The sequence below is a fragment of the Hylobates moloch genome, unplaced genomic scaffold (genome assembly GCF_009828535.3).
Source record: "Hylobates moloch isolate HMO894 unplaced genomic scaffold, HMol_V3 SCAFFOLD_5, whole genome shotgun sequence".
NCBI lineage: Eukaryota > Metazoa > Chordata > Mammalia > Primates > Hylobatidae > Hylobates > Hylobates moloch.
The window spans coordinates 583083-604574 of NW_026652280.1; the positions used below are offsets into that span (position 1 = coordinate 583083).

The following is a 21492-nucleotide window of genomic DNA, read 5'->3' on the forward strand; positions in this document are numbered from 1 at the left end:
GCGTGCGTGCGTACGTGCGCGAGTAAACACGAGCGGCGCGCGGGGCTGGGACCGGCTCCGTCCTGGGACCAAGCCTGCGTGCCGGCCGTGAAGAACTGCGTTCCTGAGCCCTTCCTACTTTTCCTCGGAGCGCCGGCACCGTGGAGCAGCGGCATGCAACGCGGGCCGCTGTCCCCCAGTCCCAGTGACGGTCCTGGGGCGCTCGGAACTACGTATCCCGGCGTGCACCGCGGGCAGGGCATGGCGGGACTACGAGTCCCAGCGTTCAACGCAGGCCTGCGTCCCATTACCCCGTCACGCGCCGAGACCCAGCCTCCTGAGACTACCAGTTCCGGCATGCACCACGAGCCGCTCTCCTCGACTCCCATCGCGCACTGCGAGTCGCAACGTCGCGAGACTACGGGTCCCGGCATGCCGTGCGCGCCGCGGCCCCAGAGACCTGAGGCTGGTGGCCGCGCTTCGTGTCCCGCCCGGACCTCACGCCGCGGGAGCTTGGGGGCTGCGGTCTTCTCTTCCTCCGACCTCACCTTCGATGCGGAAGCTCAGGGGCAGGTGCGCCGCCCTCGGCCCGCGCAGGCGGTGGGCCTGCTTGGGGCAAGGCGTCCGGAAGCGCCTGGTTGGTTCAGAAAAATCGGACCGCAGCGGGAGGGTGGGCACCGGCGCGAGGTCTCAGTGGCCCCGGGCGAACCCTGATGAGCAGCAGCCGCGAGTGACTTACTGAAGGAGCCAGTTTCTACGTTTGTCTGGAATTTACGTGAATTAAGCTGGCGGGCGGGCGGCCCAGCCTGTAGTCTCAGCACTTTGGGAGGCTGTGGCGGGCGGATCACCTGAGCCTGGGAGTTGGAGACCAGCCTGGGCAACATAACAAGACCCTATCTCTAAAACAGATTCATTAATACCTGGCCGGGCGCCGTGGCTGAGGTCCCAGCTACTCGGCAGGCCGAGGTGGGAGGCTGGGCTGAGCCAGGCCGCTCTGGACTGTTTTCATTTTTTCAGCCTTAATACCTGCCAGGATTCTTTTTTTTACTATGTATCTTTGTCCTTACATATATAAATTTTGTGTACAATTGGGATTATCCTGTATTTGCCTTTTCCCCCTCACTTTTATATGGTGACTTTTCTCCTGCTAGTATTCAGACATGGCTGAGTACTAACATTTTGGAAACTGTTGGCCTGAAAACGAGTGGAGGCACAGTTTCTCTAAGTAGAGAGTTTCTTTGGGCCACACTTGAGCACAAATTCAAGGCGTCCTGAATGTGTACTCCGATTAGCAGTTAACAGTGGATTTTAAAGGCAAAAAAAGGGGCCAGGGAGTGGACTAATAGGAACTTGTTTGTGAGGGATTCTCACTGGTTTACAGAAATAACATTGATTAATGACTGACTATATGTTGTTAAGCTATTGAGTGTGGGTGTAGTGTCCAGTGTGGCGTCATTAGGTTAATTTATAGCTGTTTGTGGTGCTGTTGCCACCAGTAGCAGTTTAAAGAGGTGAACACAGGTCGGGGTAGTAGGGCGCGATTGTCGCCTCATTTGAATGTCTCTCTTGGCCTGATAATTAAAAGGATTCGCGTTCCTCAGGTAAAAATTCTCTTTTCTCAAAACCATTTAAATGTGGTAATTAGAATGGCCCAGAAGGGGCACAGTGCCTTTTAGCCCTCGCCATTACTTGCTGTTAGGAGTGCATTTTTTGTAGCTGTGGGTTTTTTACTGTCTCTGCTGCTTTCTCCAGCCCCTGCCCCGTGACTACAAGGGAAAACGTGTGGTGCTCACGAGAGAGCGTTTATGGGATTTTTTTAAAATGGGGATTGTGGGAAAATGGCACCAGCAGTCACAGTTTTTCAGTTTCTCACAATCCCATAAAAACAGCAACCAGGTAGCAAAACTAAATCATGGGCGACATTTACAGACCACTGGATGAAGAAGAATTCCCACGAACCCCTGGTTCACACTGTAAGGACAGACTACTCAGATGTCGCCTGAAGCCGCCTCCTTACATACTGTGAGTTTAGCCTGTAGGTTTCTCCATACGTAGTGAACAGCCATCTAATTGGATGTGTGGACACTATAACCTACTCTTGAACCAGTCACAGGCAGCAGCACTTTAAACTCTGTTCCAATAAGCCAGACGCGAGCTGTAGCCACCCTGCTGTTTGCAGGCCTCACCTCTGCCTTCTGTGCCTCACTCCCTTTTCTGTCCGTAAGTCTTCAGCCACACAGCGGCACTGGAGTCTCTCTCAGCCTGTTCTGGTTTGAGGGGCTCCCTGATTCTTGAATCATTCTTTGCTCAGTAAATTTAATGTTTCTAAAGTTTTCCTTTGAGCACTACCAACAGCGCAAGTCCTGGGTGATGTCGGGGTCTGCAAGAGAAAGTAGGGGGGCCAAGGGCTCCACACTCACTGTGTGAAAAGGTTTGTCTCAAAGGTTGTTGGTATGTATCAGCATTCCCTATTTGAATCTGTTCCCACCAGCAGTATGTGAACTTTGGTTTGAAAAAATAATTCTGTAAAATGGGAAGAACCGTGTGTTATTTAGGGACTTTGAAATACAGACCTCGATGGAATTGACAGACTGATCTAGGTAGACAGATGTAGACATCCCTAGATGATGACAATTCCAACCTGGATAGATGCCTTGTGGTCTTCCAATTAGAGATGCTATACAGCAAATGAAAGTTACCATGTCTTTAATTGGTGTGCCACCTTTTGTTAAAATCAGCTATCTTACAAGTATCATGAGAAAAAACATTATCAACAGATTAAAACATTTATTGGGAAGAAAGTGAGGCCAAAGTCAGGAAAAATAGCATAAGCCACAACCTCTTAGTCAAGAATCTTAGAAACAGCTGTGTTTCATGTATTTCAGAACTCTGAATGGTTCTGATTTTAGGAAAGTGACGTGTGCATATTCCACTTGGGGCCTGGGGCAACACCGTCATCAAACTGATATTCCTGCAGCAAAATACAAGCAGGATGAAAAGGATCATGGGTCATCTTGTGCCAATTCAGGTTAGACTTTCCTGCCAAATGAAGTACACAAAACTTTTCATGTTTAGAATATGAATTTGGGCCAGGCACCGTGGCTCATGCCGGTAATCCCGGCACTTAGAGAGCCTGAGACAGGTGGATCACTTGAGCCCGGGAGTTCAAGACCAACCTGGGCAACATAGTGAGACCTCATTTCTACAAAAAATTAGCTGAGTGTGGTGGCGTGCACCTGTCTGGAGTCCCAGCTACTCAGGAGGCTGAGGTGGGAGGATCCACTGAGCCTAGGAGGTCAAGGCTGTGGTGAGCTGTGATTGCACCACTGTCCTCCAGTCTGAGCAACAGAGCAAGACCCTGTCTTAAAAAATTGGATACTGGGGCCACACATAAGAGGTATGGGACTGTAATGCAGTCACCTTTACGTAGTGGCCCAGGGGAAAAGGAGGAATCCCACTCCCCGGAATTCTAGTTTTATCCACATCTTGGGTGGTTTTGGTGAAACCTGGAAGGATTCTGTGGTCACTTTTCCTCACTGATGTATGTTTCCTCCAAACTCAACTGTGTCATTTGATTAGCATACAAGGGTCTGTGCTAGCGAGGCCAGAGCAAAAGGAGGTTAAGGCGAAGGACAGCAGTTGTAGGAATAGAATATGGCCTTGGGGAGTCCAAGATCTCCTGGGCTTGGGTATCTGTGTGTGAACATCATCTGCACATATGTGACTATGCTTGGGACCCTTTAACTGTTTCACAGGCCAACATGTGGCCCCCAAGACCCTTATCTGACACCTTATGTGAAAATTAATTCAGTGGATTAAAGACTAAACAAGAAATAAGGGTATACAATTTCTAGAAGAAAACAGAGGGGAAAAATTTATGACATTGGATTTAGTGGTGATTTATTGGATGTGACACCAAACACATGGGCAACAAAAGTAAAACTAAGATGACATCAGGCTTAGAAACTTCTGTGCATCGAAGGACATAATCAGCCTTTCCCTTCTGTGCTGGGAAAAGGTAACCTGTGGAATGTGAGAAAATATCTGCAAATCATGTATCTGATAAGGGGTTAATATCTGGAATATATAGAGAACCACCACTCAACAGTAAAACAAGTCACCTCATTTAAAAATGAGCAAGGGACTTCAACAGACACTTCTCTGAAGAGGATATACAGTCAGCACTATTCTGAAGAGGATATACAGTCAGCACTCTATTCTGAAGAGGATATACAGTCAGCACTCTGAAGACGTTATACAGTCAGCACTCTGAAGAGGTTATACAGTCAGTACTCTGAAGAGGATATACAGTCAGCACTCTATTCTGAAGAGGATATACAGTCAGCACTCTATTCTGAAGAGGATATACAGTCAGCACTGTACTCTGAAGAGAATATACAGTCAGCACTCTATTCTGAAGAGGATATACAGTCAGCACTATTCTGAAGAGGATATACAGTCAGCACTCTACTCTGAAGAGGATATACAGTCAGCACTATTCTGAAGAGGATATACAGTTGAAGAGGATATACAGTCAGCACTATTCTGAAGAGGATATACAGTCAACACTATTCTGAAGAGGATATACAGTCAGCACTATTCTGAAGAGAATATACAGTCAGCACTCTACTCTGAAGAGGATATACAGTCAGCACTCTACTCTGAAGAGGATATACAGTCAAGCACTCTACTCTGAAGAGGATATACAGTCAGCACTCTACTCTGAAGAGGATATACAGTCAGCACTCTATCCATGGATTTTGCATCTCTGGATGCAACCAGCCAGGGGTTGAAAATATTTTTATTAAATTCACCCATTCTGAACATGTACAGATTTTTCCTTCTCATTGTTCTCTAAACAATGTAGTATAACAGCTATTTACATAGCATTTACTTTGCATTAGCTATTATAAGTAATCTAGTGATGATTTAAAGGACGCAGGAGGGTGTGCATAGGTTACATGCAAATACTCCCAGCATCCTTAGATTTTGGTCCGTGGGAGGTTCTGGAACCAGTCCCCCACAGACACCAAGGGACAGTCGTATTTACAAATGACCAGTAGGCACATGAAAAGATGCTCAAAATCACTGACCATTAGAGAAACGCAAACCACAGTCACAATGAGATAATCACTCCATACTCATTAGGATGGCTATGATGAAAAACAGCATGGAGTTAGGATGGCTATGATGAAAACAGCATGGAGGTTTTTCTTAGAGTTAGCATGTGATCCAGGAGTCCCACCTGTGCATATTTACCCAAATAATTGAAAGCAAGGTCTAAAGAGCCATTTGCACACCCATATTCACAGCTGCACTGTTCACAGTAGCCAAGGGGCAGAAACAACATAGCGTCAATCAACAGATGAATAGACAAGCAAGGTGGCCTATCTATGAGATGGGATATTATTGAGCCTTAAAAAGGAATGAAGGCCAGGCGTGGTGGCTCACACCTGTAATCCCAGCACTTTGGGAGGCCGAGGTGGGCGGATCATGAGGTCAGGAGATCGAGACCATCTTGGCTAACACGGTGAAATCCCGTCCCTACTGAAAATACAAAGAATTAGCTGGGTGTGGTGGCGGGCACCTGTAGTCCCAGCTACTCCGGAGGCTGAGGCAGGAGAATGGTGTGAACTGGGGAGGCAGAGCTTGCAGTGAGCTGAGATCGCACCACTGCACTCCAGCCTGGGCGACAGAGCAAGACTCCATCTCCAAAAAAAAAAAAAAAAAAAGGGAATGAAATTCCGACCCATGCTATGACATGGGTGAACCTTGAAGAAACTATGCTAAGTGAAATAAGCCAGCTGCGAAAGGGCAAATACTGTCTTTTTTTTTTTTTTCGTTTGAGACAGAGTCTTGCTCTGTTGCCAAGCTGGAGTGCAGTGGCATGACCTTGGTTCTGGAATACTGTCTTATTCCCCTTCTGTGAGATGCCTAAAGTCAAATTTACAGAAACAAAACAAAACCGTAGTTACCAGGGCTGGGGGCAGGGTGGGCAGTTGTTTGATGGGTACAGAGTTTTAGTTTTGCAAGATAAAAAAAGTTCTGGGATCTGTTGCAGAGCAATATGAATAAACAACGCTACTAAAGTGTACACTTAAAAACAGTTGATATGGTAAATTTTATGTATTTTTTAACCACAATTAAAATTTATTATTATTATTTTTTTTTTTTTTTTTTGAGACGGAGTCTCGCTCTGTCGCCCAGGCTGAAGTGCAGTGGCGCAATCTCGGCTCACTGCAAGCTCCACCTCCCGGGTTCACGCCATTCTCCTGCCTCAGCCTCTCCGAGTAGCTGGGACTACAGGCGCCCGCCACCACGCCTGGCTAATTTTTTTGTATTTTTAGTAGAGACGGGGTTTCACCGTGGTCTCGATCTCCTGACCTCGTGATCCGCCCGCCTCGGCCTCCCAAAGTGCTGGGATTACAAGCGTGAGCCACCGTGCCCGGCCTAATTTTTGTATTTTCATTCGAGATGGGATTTCACCATGTTGGCCAGGCTGGTCTCAAACTCCTGGGCTCAAGTGATCCACCCACCTTGGCCTCCCAAAGTGCTGGGATAACAGGGGTGAGCCACCACACCCGGCCTGGAGTTAACATTTGAAAAGAAAAGTGTGAGAGGCCTCTACTGGAATTAGATGATTATTTTCCAGACTTATTTTTAGAGATCACTTTGCAGAGTTCTGTTTAATTTTTGGCATAATGGAATAAATATTCCTATTTGTGAACTAAATAACCTGAGAATGTACTCATTTCATAATGTGAACCAGAATTGCTTGACAAGCACAGAGGTAATAGGAATTAAGTACATTTAAAAAAGCAAATTCCAGGTCTATTTAGATGCTCTTTAAAGACCATTGCCTATGACACCTGTTTCTAAAAGTCAATAATCTCTAGGCCAAAAAAGAAAAGAAAATGAAATGTTAACCAGTTTTTACTCCCCTTGATGACTTTCTTTTTTCCTTTTTTTTACTTTCCTTTGTGATTTCTTTATGAGTTCTTCCTAACTTCCCATTCAGGCCAAAATCATGAACAGCTTTAGATGTTGGTTACACTGTGAATCTTAACACTGAGAACCCACTTACCTTGCTAAGCATCTCTGCAGAGGCAAGGATGGTGCTTATCGTGGGGGGCGGGTGACACTTTGCCAGCTGCTGTGCCAAGTGCATTGCAGAGCCTGGTCTCATTTCATCTGCACCATGACTCATTGAGGTACCTACGGTTTCCAGCTTACAGATAAGAGAGGAAAGCGAGGCCTGCAGAGGTTTGGGTGCTCAGCTGCACGGCCCGGAGAGGGCAGGACTGGCATCTGGAAGCCAGGTGGCCGACTGCAGACCCTGCTCCTGTCGCCTGCATTAGAGATCTTTGTGATCTCAGCTGATGAAGGGGCCGCACTCCAGGGCCATCAAAATAAAACGGGACAGTTTTTTTGATACATACAATTTATCTGAATAATGTAGGAAATATAGAATATAGTTGATGTTTTGTTTGATGTTTTATTTTTGCCCTCCTTACGAGAGGACTGGCAGGAAGGGGCAGGCCGCTAGACTGGTCTGACTTCAGGGGCAGGTGAGAATGATGCCTTGGGCTGGGTTCACCGTGCCCAAGTGTGCAGTACAGAGAAGGCAAGGCTCTGGGGAGGTGAGGGCAGGCTGGCGGGTGGACACTGCTCCCTGCTTCCTGCGTTTCACAGAGCCCAGCTTGCCCCTGGTCCTGATGCCATTTGAAGGAAAATGTCAGAAGCCAGATGAAGGCAGCAAGGAGTGGAGGCTCCTTTCATTCCTCCATACCCACCAGCTGTCATATAAGGCAACAGTTCTGCCCCTCAGGGAGCTGCCTCACTCAGGCCCACGTTCAGGTTCCGAGCTTTGAACTTCAGTCAGTGTTTCAGCTGTCCGCTAAATTTCAGTCTCAACATACAAAGAATGGAAGGAAATTTCTTTAGCTTAATAAACAGCCTCTACAAAAACCTGTAGTTAACATCAAACTCAGTGCTTGAAGATGGGAGGCCTTCCCCTAAAATCAGGAATAAAACAAGAATGGCGCTCTTGCCCCTTCTAGTTAATTGTGTACCGAAGGCTGTAGCCAGGGCAGTTAGTCAAGAAAAAAAGCATCCAATTCAAAAGAAAGGTGTAAAACAATCTCTAAAGATTGTTGAAGATGGCTTAATATTTTATGTAAAAAAAGCCTATGGCAGGGCACAATGGCTCACACCTATGATCCCAGTGCTTTGGGAGGCCAAGGTGAGAGGACTGCTTGAGCCCAGGAGTTCAAGACCAGCCAGGGCAACACAGTGAGACCCCATCTCTACAAAACAAACAAACAAACAAAAAAACCTATGGAATACTTTTTTTTTTTTTGAGATGAGTTTTGCTCTTGTTGCCCAGGCTGGAGTGCAGTGGCACGCTCTCAGCTCACTGTAACCTCTGCCTCCTAGGTTCAAGCAGTTCTCCTGCCTCAGCCTCCCGAGTAGCTGGGATTACAGGCACCCGTCACCACACCTGGCTGATTTTTGTATTTTTGGTAGAGACAGGGTTTCACCATGTTGGCCAGGCTGGTCTCTAACTCCTGACCTCAAGTTATCTGCCCACCTTGGCCTCCTAAAGTGCTGGGATTACAGGTATGAGCCACCGTGCCCGGCTGGAATTCATTTTAAAAACCTTAGAAAAACCATGTTTAGTGATGTTGCAGGATATCAGTTGTGTTTCTATATACCAGCAGTGAAAAAGCCAAAATAAGCAAACAATTCCGTTTATAATAGCACCAAAAAGAATAAGATACTTAGGAATAGACTTAAGAAGTTCAAGATGTGAACACTGAAAACTGCAAAACGTTGTTGAAAGAAAATAAAGAAGATTTAAATAGATTGAAAGATATCTCATGTTTATGGATCAGAAGACTTGATACTGTTAAGAAGGAAATATTTCCCAGATCTATCTATACAGTCAATACAATCCTTTTCAAAGTCCCAGCTGGCTTTTATGCAGAAATTAACAAGCTGATCCTAAAATTCATAAAAATGAAAGGGACCCAGGATAGCAGAAAGAATCTTGAAAAATTATTTGGAGTACTCAGAATTCCCTACAAAGCTACAGTAATCAAGACAATGTGGTACTGACATCAGGATATAAATGTAGATCAATGGAATAGAATTCCAGTCTAAATAGAATTTAGAGTCCAGAAATAAACCTCATATTTGTGGTCAACTGATTTTCAAGGATGTGAAGACATCTTAGTGGGCGAAAGAAAAGTGTTTTCAACAAATGGTGCCGACATACGTAAATGACCAGTGAACATACGACAAGATGTTCAGTATCTTTAAAGGTCAATGTATTAGTCTGGTCTCACGTTGCTAATAAATACCTACCTGAGACTGCGTAATTTATAAAGGAAAGAGGTTTAATTGACTCAGTTCCACAGGGCTGGGGAGGCCTCACAATCATGGTGGAAGGCAGAGGAGCAAAGTCATGTCTTACGTGGCGGCAGGCAAGGGAGCATGTGCAGGGTAACTGCCCTTTATCAAACCATCAGATCTTGTGAGACTTACTATCCTGAGAACAGCACAGGGAATTCCCACCTCCATGATTCAGTTACCTCCCACTGGGTCCCTCCCACGACGTGGGAATTATGGAAGCTATGATTCAAGATGAGATTTGGGTGGGGACACAGCCAAACCGTATCAGTCAGGGATGTGCAAATCAAAACCACAATGAGAAACCACTCATACCTGTCAAAACAGTGCTATGGCTTGAGTGTGTCCCATAAAGTTCATGTGTTGGAAACCTGATCCCCAGTGCTACTGTGTTGAGAAGTGTGGCCTGTAAGAGGTGATTAGGCCATGACAGCTCTGCCTTCGTGAATGGCTGATGCTGTTATCAAAGGAGTGGGTTCGTGATTACGGACGTGAGTTCCTGATGAAAGGGAGCTTGGTCTTCTCTTGCTCTTGTTCTCACACCCACTGTTGTACTTTGCCTTCTGCCATAGGATGACCCAGCAGAGGACCCTCAGCCTCTTGCTGTTGTTCTCACACACATTGTTGGACCCTCAGCAGATGTGGCCCCTGGATCTTGGATTTTTCCACCTCCAGAATCCTGGGTCAAATACGTTTCTTTTATTTATAAATTCCCCAGTCTCTGATATTCTGTTATAGCAACACAAAATGGACTAAGACAGATGGCTATAATAATAAAAACGATAAAAATAGTAATGTGATTATATTGGTTCATCCTGTAACAAATGGACCACACTAATGCAAGATGTTAACAATTGCAGAAACTGGGGGTGGGGGGATGGAAGAGTATGTGGGAATTCTTTGTACTTTCTGTGCATTTTTTCCCTAAACCTAAAAATACTCCAAAAAGTAAAGTGTATTAAAATAAAAGACAGTAACAGGTGATTCTGTGGAGAAATTGGGACCCTCATAAGTTGCCAGCAGGAATGTAAAATGGTGCAGCAACCTTGGACAACATTTGGCCTCAAAATGTTAAACATCAAATTGTCTTGTGACCCAGAATTCCTAAGTATATGCCCAGGAGAATTGAAAATATATGTCCATATGGAAACTCGTACCTAAATATTCATAGCGGCACTTTTCACAATAGCTAAAAGGTGGAAACGACCTAAACGTTCACCAAAATGATTAATGGATAAACAAAATTGGTATGTCCATGAAATGGAATATTATTTGGCCATAAAAAATGAAGTTCTGATACATGGTACAACATGGATGAACCTTGCAAACATCATGCTAAGTGAAATAAGCCAGGCCTACATACTGTACGATTATATGAAGTGTCCAGAAGAGGCAGGTCCATAGGGACAAAATATAGACCAGCGCTTGCCCAGGGCTGGGGGAGTGAGCAGGTGCATGGGAAACGAGGGGTACGGGGTTTCTTTGGGGGGAGATTAAAATGTTCTGAGACTGGATTATGGTGATGATTCTATAACCCAGGACGTGTATTAAAACCATTGAATTGCATGCTTTAAATTTGATGATTTGTAAACTATATCTCTACAAAACTGATACAAAATGTTAACCACATTTCTCACTGAAGAAGTTTTGGGTGACCCTGCCATAAGTTGATGCCTACTGTGAGAGCATAGTATCATGATGCAAAAATGTTTGTTGAACCTCAAAGCTCACTAGGCACAGATGAGAAAACATAATACTTCTGTCAACCTAAAGAACAAACAGAGAAAGCCTCTCTCAAAGAAAAATATATTTTTTCAAGCATAGAGCATTGCAATGGGAATATGCATTCCACAGTAAACACTGCATATTCAGAGAGGGAAGGAATCACATAATTATTCTGAGATAATTGTCCTCGGTACAGAGATCGGTAACAAGGACGATCCCGTCTGGGGCTGGACAGGCGATTGCTGGGCAGGTGTTCTTGCCACAGCACATTTTGTGTGAGGTTGTGATAACCTTGGTGCAAGGCTTTGGGTTTTGTCATCATTTTTGTTATCAATATACAAGCATGAGCACCCTCTCTTCTTGACCTTCCCTGACTCTATTTGTCAGGGGTTTTTGTTTGTTTGTTTGCTTGTTTGTTTTTCTTTAAACTAGTGAATCTTTTTTGACTTTTTTTTTCTTTAACACTAGTGACTCTTTTTTGACTCTGACAATTTTCACATTTCCTCTTTTGATCAAGATCTTTCTTTGAAAGCATCACTGATCAATCAACCTGTGGTTGGGTGTTGATGCCTCTCCGTGCTGGACCTGTCATTGGTGGTGGTCTCACCCCACTTTGAGGGGAATGATTGGTGACTAGGATCCAGTGTCAAAACCCTTTTAGCCACATTTGAGCAGCAAGGGAGGTTTGAAGGGAGTGGCTCCCTGGATAAGTCTACCTGGAGTGCATTGTTAAGTTCAATTTTGTCTTTTCCATGATCTTTTGCTATCATCTGAAAGTGCTGGGCCAGCATTATATTATTAGGAGTTGTACTACTGCAAATCAGTTAACAAGTAGCCAGGCATGGTGGCTCATGCCTATAGTCCCAGCTACTCAGGAGCCTGAGGTGGGAAGATTGCTTGAGTCCAGGAGTTCAAGGCCAGCCTGGACAACATAGAAATATCCTATCTCAAAAAAATTATCTTTATTCCTATGTATCCTGGATGGAAAAAAAAATTGACAAGTAACAGATACAAAGTTTAAAAAGGGGAAATAAAAAGTAAAATTAATAGTAATATGACAATCCCAGTTTGCATCCATGAACCCGGTAGGCTTAAAGACAATTGAATGAATCAATGACCATAGGGAATTAGATAAGACTTGAATGATGTGGCCTGTTTTCTTCTTTTGTGTATATGGGTCTCAACTTTCCCAGAGGAATTTATCCAGGTACCACAATAAGAAATGCACAGGCATTTTCTTATTTAATCAATGAATACTAAAGGATTTTTATTTTTTTATTTTTTGAGATGGAGTTTCACTCTTGTTGCCCAGGCTGGAGTGCAGTGGTGCAATCTCAGCTCACTGCAACCTCCACCTCCCGGGTTCAAGCAATTCTTCTGTCTCAGCCTTCTGAGTAGCTGGGATTACAGGTGTGCACCACTGCACCCGGCTAATTTTTGGTATTTTTTAGTAGAGACGGGGTTTCACCATGTTGACCAGGCTGGTCTCGAACTCCTGACCTCAGGTGATCCACCCACCTCGGCCTCCCAAAGTGCTGGGATTACAGGCATTACTAAAGGATTTTTGAAGGTTACGTTCTGTTAAGTTACCAACAGAAGCTACTGATGGTGAAATTTCATCATTATCCTGTCACGTGAAAAAGACATTAAGAGGAGTTGAGGAGTTAGAGTCTCCTTATGATAGGGAGTCTTGTTCCAATGTCCAGGGAAAACTGTTTACAACGTGAAAACATCAACTTTTCCTCCCAGTTTGCAGCTTGAATATCGCTGGTTGTGGCATCAAGCAGTTTGGTGAACCTTATGTGTGGACCATACATCAGCCATGAGGCTTGTTTGTTAAAACGTGTTTAGGTTCATCTTACAGGGCTTTAGGAGAGAAGCAGTTTTAGTTTTTAGTTGGAGAATTATAGCCAAACATTGGAGAAAATTAGGAGAATTCAGGATCTAGCCCATTCTACAGTTAGATAACAAGAACTCGAAAACAAAGCTCAGAGCTACAGTCTAATAAAAGGCTATGATAGTTTTTCTTTAGAAACATAACTTTTTCTCCCTACACTGATCACATAGGTTATCAGATTTAAAAACCTCTTGAGGCTAGAAAGCCAAACCTGGGAAGATCTTCGACTGTACTTACAACCTGAATGTTCCTTGGCCTGCCAGGAAATGACAATTTTTATTTACTGATTGTAAGGCTGGAGAGTCTTAAAACCAGGCTTTCTATGGATACCTTCAAATATGATATTCAGTCAAAACCTCCGTACTATAATCAATGTTTCCAATTGTATCCTGCTGTAAAGAGAGAATAGATTTTTGTTGAACTTATATAAATAATTGTATTGTACTTAAAACTAAGAATATAGGTGAATAGTTTCCAAATTTTGGAAGAATCAAGTAGACAGAAAAGTCAAATGCCTCCACCTTTGTTCACTAAACTATACCAAATTGTTGTAAACTATAGACAGCTTTTGAGAGACAGTTTTCTTAAATCTGGAAAATAAAACATGTAGGTAAAGAACTTACAATGTTTCAAATAAAAGTCATTAAAACATCTGTGTTAATTTTTAAATTTCATATAATTAGTATTTTGTTTTGCTTGATGTTGGTTAGCAGTGTCATGGACCCGTCAGTTTCTTCATCAGAGTTCTGGAAATTCTTTTTCCGTTCATGATCTTAAAGTTAGCAGAAATCTGTGTCCAAGGGTTCTTGCAAGTCTTTTTATGAAAGGCAATTTGGGACTGTAGTTGATTGCAAATACTTTTAGGGAATAATTGAAAATAATAACAAGAGAAGCCCAAATGCTTAGAATGGCCATGGTGAAAAATCTGATGAAAATTCCTAATTATCAAGGAAATTTAGTTACTTACATACAACATATGGCTTTTTTTTCGACAGTCTCCCTCTGTCGCCCAGGCTGGAGTGCAGTGACACGATCTTGGCTCACTGCAAGCTCCGCCTCCCGGGTTCACGCCATTCTCCTGCCTCAGCCTTCCAAGTAGCTGGGACTACAGGTGCCCGCCACCACGCCCGGCTAGTTTTTTTGTATTTTTAGTAGAGATGGGGTTTTCAACATGTTAGCCAGGATGATCTCAATCTCCTGACCTCGTGATCCACCCGCCTCAGCCTCCTAAAGTGCTAGGATTACAGGCGTGAGCCACCGCGCCCAGCCAACATATGGCATTCTAAGATAACAACTGGAATCATGACTGACAGCTGGACTGATATCAGGACCATGAAACTTACAAATTTCACATCATCTTTAGAATGCATTAATAACACAGCCATACAAATACAGCGTCAGAAAAAATATAACAACCAAAATTATGACTGATAACATATTAGATTTCTATGAGTTTACGTAATTTTTGAAACATATCAACAACATACCCATAAATGTATCTGAAAGAAGATCTAGTATCACTTATCATTTGACAATGCTTCCCTACAATTTACCAAATAAGCCTAATTATTTAATGTCTCAATAAGATGAGAGATACATGTTTTGAGTCTCTCCAGGAGCACAAATAGAAAATCCAAAAGTTAGTTCTAGGTCAAAAAGACTTAATTTGGTATTCTGATATTTGGGAAGCCTACCAAATATGTCAAAAAGTTTAAAACACTTGATCAAAACAGAATCACAGGGCCAGGCGTGGTGGCTCGTGCCTGTAATTCCAGCACTTTGGGAGGTTGAGGCAGGTGGATCACTTGAGGTCAGGAGTTTGAGACCAGCCTGGCCAACATGGTGAAACCCTGTCTCCACTAAAAATACAGAAATTAGCCAGGCGTGGTGGCGGGTGCCTGTAATCCCAGCTACTAGGGAGATTGAGGCAGGAGAATCACTTGAATCTGGAAGGTGGCAGTTGCAGTGAGCTGAGATTGCACCACTGCACTCCAGCCTGGGCAACAGAGTGAGACTCCTGTCTCAAAAAAAAAAAAAAGTTACGTCATATAAAATATTAATCATTCATTTAAGCAGAGTGATAGTTAAAATACTTCAAAAGCAAATACGGAAAGTTACATGAGTGTAAAAGCCTTAACCCATTTAAAGCTCAATTTTCTGCTTGAGTAATCAAAAACTTAATAAAAAACAAATCTAACTTGATAAAATGTAAAAATGTCTTGTGTTTAGGCTAGTTACAAAAAGTAAAGAAAAACTTCCTGCTGTATGATTGCTTCTCCTTAGATAACCCAGAAGTCAAACCTGAAGAAAAGGGTACTTGAATTTAATTAGACACAGGAAGAGTGCGTCCAGGGTTATGAGTGTTCACTTTATTATAGAGGACTATAAACAAGCAAAGGAGTGCCTGGAGCAGGGAATTACATGACTCTTAGTAACAACACAGGAATTTTCTTGGTTACACAGAATAATCCAGACATATCAGGAAAAGCTGGCCAGGCCAGTGGCTCATGCCTGTAATCCCAGCACTCTGGGAGGCCAAGGCAGGAGGATTGCTTGAGCCCAGGAGTTCAAGACTAGCCTGGGCAACATAGGAAGACCCCCATCTCTACAAAAAATGGGAAAAAAAGAAACAGATTTCAGGATTAAACATCAAAACCTTTTGCAATTTTCCTAAGGGCAAATCAATACTTTAAGAAAACCTTGTTCTAACTTAGGTGATATGGTTTGGCTCTGTGTCCCCACCCAAATCTCCACTCCTATCGTAATCCCTATAATCCCACATGTTGAGAGAAGGACCCGGTGGGAGGTGATTGGATCATGGGGGCAGTTCTCCCCATGCTATTCTTGTGATAGTGAGTGAGTTCTCAGGAGATCTGATGGTTTTATCAGGCAGTTTCCCTGCTCTTGCTTGCTATCTCTCGCCTGCCACCATGTAAGACATGCCTCTTCCCCTCTGCCATGACTGTAAGTTTCCTGAGGCCTCTCCAGCCATGAGGAACTGTGAGTCACTTAAACCTTATTTCTTTACAAATTACCCAGTCTCGGGTAGTATCTTTATAGCAGTATGAGAATGGACTAATACAACAGGGGACCAAGATTTTTAGTTTTGTGCTACTTACCCTGATAGGAAATCTAATGAAGGCTCCGGACCAAAATTTTGGGTAAACAGTTTCCATGCAGTTTAAAAATAAAAAACACCATTTCTACCCCCACCCACCTCTTCTTTCTTATTTTTTTTTTTAATTTTCAAATGAGGTTAGGGCTAAATTTTCAATTGTTTACATTTTAGCTAGGTGGGCCTGGCATGGTGGCTTATACCTGTAATCCTAGCCCTTTTGGAGTCTGAGACAGGTGAATTACTTGAGCTCAGGAGTTCTAGATTGGCCTGGGCAATAGAGTGAAACCCCATCTCTACAAAACAACGACAACAAAATTAGTCATGTCTGGTGGTGCATGTCTGTAGTCCCACCTACTTGGGAAGCTGAGGCAGGAGGATCACTTGAGCCTGGGAGGTCAAGACGGCAGTGAGCCATGATTGTAACACCGTACTCTAGGCTGGGTGACAGAGCAAGACCCTGTAATCTCTATCTCTATCTCTATCTCTATCTCTATCTCTATCTCATCTCTATCTGTATCTATATCTATATCTAATCTATATATCTATATATCTGTATCTGTATCTATACCTATATCTATATCTGTATCTATATCTATATATCTATATCTGTATCTGTATCTGTATCTATATCTATCTATCTATAAAAAAAATTTTAACTAGGATTGACTGCATTGTATAAGAATCTCCAAGTAGACTTGAACTAGCAGCAAATGTCTTTTGGTTGCTGGTTTTGTTTGTTTGGTTAGAGATGTGGGCAGGAAGCATTGTAGCGGGGTTTTGGTTTTATTTTGTTTTTGGCTTTTTCTTTTTGGACTCTGCATGGCAGAAAAAGTAATACATTTTTATGCTGGACAGACATACCTTACATAATTGCTCTGAGCTCCAGCTTTTGACCTCTGTAATCTGAGAGCCTAACTTTTATAAACATTTATAAATATTTATGTAGTTCTTTTTATTTTAGATTATTAATTTTTCAATTAAGTGCTCCATCACCATAAGCAATTGTTAGTCAGTCAAACCTAAATGGATGTCTCTAAAAGGTGTCTAGGTTGTTGGTTACCATGGAGCTGTTGGAATTTCTAAAGCCGTTAATTTGAAAGCCCTTTAAGACTTTGAAAAAAATCTTGGCTAGAATGCCATAAGCAGTGAGTTTCATCTCAACACCAGAAGAGTCAGAAAATTCAAAATAGGCAAAAAAAAAAAAAAAAAGTTGGGTGAGAGATACAGACCTTGGGAGACTCCATGTTAACTCTTTTGCCGCAAGGTTGCTTTTTTGAGAGGGTTGCTTTTTTAGAGAGTTCAAATAATGGCCACTGAGCTCTGAATTTTCCTTGGTGTCACTTTGCCAATCACTTAAAAAATGTGCATGAGAATGGGCCACAATGTGTAGCTGGCTGGAATCCCAGCACACTTGGCATACCTTAATGTTTTAGAATCTCATTCAATTCTTACTAATCTCTTGAGAGCAAAGAAAATCTACAAATCCAGCCAGGGAATGTCAGGAGTTTAGACCATGTTTGAGATGGTGGCGGCTGCCCTGATGGCCTTTAGTTAGCGATTCTGCACTCACCATTTAGAATGTTTATTTTTGTTCTCAGAAGATTTTAAAAAACCATCAAGGGGAAAGACTCAAATCAAGTCAAAAGGAACCAAGGTAAGAGTGTTCACAAAAATTTTAACCTAGGTGTCCACATAGAACAAAATATTAAACTAGGCATGCAGATCAAAAGTGAATTCACAAGTAAAGACATGCCTTACAGAGAGAATGTTAATTCTGTACAAATCAGAGCATTCAACCCAGAAAGATTTATGCCTTTGTACCAGAAAGGACTTAGCAGAAAAGACAAAAAGGCTGTTTATCATCTCGGGCTGGATGTGTGGTCCTTTATCAAGGCGGCCTCATCCAAGTCACATTCCAAGTAGCATCAAAAAGCCTCCAGCACAAAGAGAAAGGCTCAGCCTGAGAAAGGACTCACCAGGGTGAAAAACCAAGCTGTGGAAGTGAAGAGCTCAAACAGCTGGAGTAAATACTGCACAATGGTTCCAAAAAACGGGAATAAAAAATAATTTTTCCGATGGTGATATTTTCCTCATCCCATTTCTGACACCATATGTATCAGTCTAAGTAACAGAGAGAGGCTCACTCAAAGAAGAAGTAACTTATTCAAGAATAGAGCACTGAAATGGGAATACACATGCCACACTAAATTACGTGCATATTTGGGTAAAGGAAGACAAAGGGTTTTAAAGGGAAAATTAGGAAGATGACAGAATTATTTCGAAAGAATTATCCCGGGCTACAAAGATCAATAGCAAGGGCGATGCCAGTCTGAAGTTGGACAGGCAGTGGCTGGGCAGACATCCTTGCAGAAGTATGTTTTTGTGTAAGGTTGTGCTGGTCTTTGTGCAAGGTTTTGGGTTTTGCAGCATCTTCTATCATATTTTTTGTTATTCGATGGATGTGGGAACGCTCCCTTCACGGCCTTCGCTGGCTCCATTCATCAGAGCTTCTTGTTTGTTTGTTTTTCTAACACAAGTGCCTTCATTTTGATTCTAACAACTTTTATGCCTCCACCAAAATTAACCTGTGAGAAATAGTCTACGTTACAATACTACAGGTGCCTTCAAATTTATATTTTACAACTAGGTTTTAAATTTTTTTTCTTTTTTTGAGATGGAGTCTTGCTCTTGTCGCCCAGGCTGGAGTGCACTGGCGCGATCTTGGCTCACTGCAACCTCTGCCTCCCAGGTTCAAGTGAGTCTCCTGCCTCAGTCTCCTGAGCAGCTGGGATTACAGGTGCCCACCACCACCCAGCTAATTTTTGTATTTTTAGTAGAGACGGGGTTTCACCATGTTGGCCAGGCTGGTCTCGAACTCCTGACCTCAAGAGATCCACCCACCTCGGCCTCCCAAAGTGCTGGGATTACAGGTGTGAGCCTCCGCGCCCGGCCATTTTCACTCAGTGAAAGGATGGGATAGCACGTGGAGGAGTCTTGCCAAATGCCGTGGAAGCTTTTACAGGAAGGAAGGAAGCTGAACGGTCATCGCATGTGGTGCAGGCCATTCTCTTTCAACCTTTCAACAATGGTCACACTTTCAGGGAGGAAGACCTGGGGTATGTATCGGTCTTATCAAGAAAAGCTGTTTCTTTTCCTGTTTTATTTTATCCCAAAAGCTTAAAACCCCACCAGGTTATTCTTTTTAAAAATATAAATGGGAGAGTAGCATTGCCTCTCACAGGACTGCTGAGAACCACACTCGCTGAGGTCACTCATAACTAATACAGCCGTTTCCCACACCACTGATTTTCTAGGGGAAGGCGCCCAGTCCCCAGGAGCACAATCTGTCCTGGCCATGCTTGTCCACCGAACTGCAACTCACACTCTGCGGGTCCTGGAGCCCAAGAAAGACCCTCAGAGGGAGCTCCCAGCCACGCACAGGTCCTGGGCCCCAGCGAGGCAGCCATCACCGCTTCACAGGTGAGCTCTGTCAAAACCGGCAGCTTCTAAGTACAGTCAGTTACCAGTGCGCTGTGAAATAGTTCTCAAACTGGTTGCCATACACAGGCATTTTATTGCATTTTACTTTATTGTGCTCAAAGATACTGCATTTTGCACAAATTGAATTTGTGGCAACTCTGCCTTGAGCAAGTCGATCGGCACCATTTTCCCAACAGCTCCTGCCCACTTGGTGTCTCTGTGTCACATTTTGGTAATCCTCACAGTCGTCCAAACTTTTTCATTTTTATCACCTATAGTGATCTGTCATCGGTGATCTTTGTTGTTACTACTGCAATTGTTTTGGAGCACCGTAACTGCCCACGTGAGACACCAAACTTAATTGTGTTCTGTCAGCTCCACTGACCCGGCGTTCCTGTCTCTCTCCGGTCCTCAGCCTCCCTATTCCTTCAGACAGAACAATATTAAAATCTGGCCAGTTAATAACCTTACAATGTCCTCTACACATTTCATTGAAAGGAAGAGTTACACGTCCCTCACTTTAAATCAAAAGCTTGGTGAGGAAGGCACATGAGAAGCCGAGACAGGCCAAACGCTAGGCTTCTCACACCAAATGGGTGGCCTGACTGAATGCAAAGGGCAGGCTCTTGAAGGAGATTGAAAGTGCGACTCCAGTGAACACAAACGATAAGAAAGTAAAACAGCCTTATTGCTAATAGGAGAAAATTTCAGTGGTTTAGACAGAACATCAAACCAGCCATGATACTCCCTGAAGCCACAGCCTCATCTAGACGGAGGCCTTAACTCCCTTCAGCTCCATGAAGGCTGGAGAGGCGAGGAAGCTGCCTCTCTCCAATTTCTTCAGAGAGAAGAAAGGTTGGAAACCAGCAGAAGTTCACTCCTGAGGTTGAAGGAAAGAAGCCGTTTCTGTAACATAAAAGCGAAGGTGAAGCATCAGGTGCTGGTGGAGAAGCTGCAGCAAGTTCCCTAGAAGACCCAGCTGAGACCACTGATGAAGGAGGCTGCACTGAACAACAGATTTTAAATGCAGATAAAACAGCCTTCTGTCGGAAGAAGGTGCTGTCTAGGACTTTCATAGGTGGAGAGAAGTCAGTGCCTGGCTTCAAAGCTTCAAAGGACAGGCTGACCCCCCTGTTAGGGGCTAATGTTGAAGCCAGTGCTCATTCGCCATTCTGAAAATCCCAGGGCCCTTAAGAATGATGCGAAATCTCCTCTGCCTGTGCTCCATCCGTGGAACAACAAAGCCTGGATGACAGCACCTCTGTTCACAGCACGGTTTACCGCCTGTTCTAAGCCCACTCTTGAGACCTGTTGCTCAGAAAGATTCTTTTTTTTTTTTTTTTTTTTGAGACAGAGTCTCGCTCTGTCGCCCAGGCTGGAGTATAGTGGCGCGATCTCGGCTCACTGCAAGCTCCGCTTCCTGGGTTCATGCCATTCTCCTGCCTCAGCCTCTCCGAGTAGCTGGGACTACAGGCGCCCGCCACCACGCCAGGCTAATTTTTTTTTTTTTTTGTATTTTTAGTAGAGACGGGGTTTCACCGTGGTCTCGATCTCCTGACCTCGTGATCCGCCCGCCTTGGCCTCCCAAAGTGCTGGGATTACAAGCGTGAGCCACCGAGCCTGGCCAGATTCTTTTCAGAAAAATTCCTGCTCATGGTCACCCAAGAGCTCTGATGGAGACGTACAGGAGAGGAATGTTGTTTTCATGCCTGCTGACACCACATCCACCCTGCAGCCCAAGGACCCAGAATGATTTTGACTTTCAAGTCTTATTATTTCAGAAATACGTTTTCTAAGGCTATAGTTGATTCCTCTGATGAATCTAGGCAAAGTCAGTTGAAAACCTTCTGAAAGGAAATCATTTTAGATGCCATTGGGAACA

The 21492-nt window shown here is 43.6% G+C and overlaps 1 protein-coding gene across 1 annotated transcript in view; it reads left to right on the top strand.

Moving 5' to 3' along the window:
- Positions 1–24: 24 nt before the first annotated feature.
- The window catches only part of LOC116468450 (uncharacterized), a 40900-nt gene continuing 19432 nt past the window's right edge, over positions 25–21492 (top strand). Inside the window, exons 1-2 of the mRNA XM_032152024.2 lie at positions 25–376; positions 19445–19610. Coding sequence (XP_032007915.1) covers positions 154–376; positions 19445–19610 — 389 coding nt within the window. The 5' untranslated portion in view covers positions 25–153. The remainder of the gene's footprint in view (positions 377–19444; positions 19611–21492) is intronic.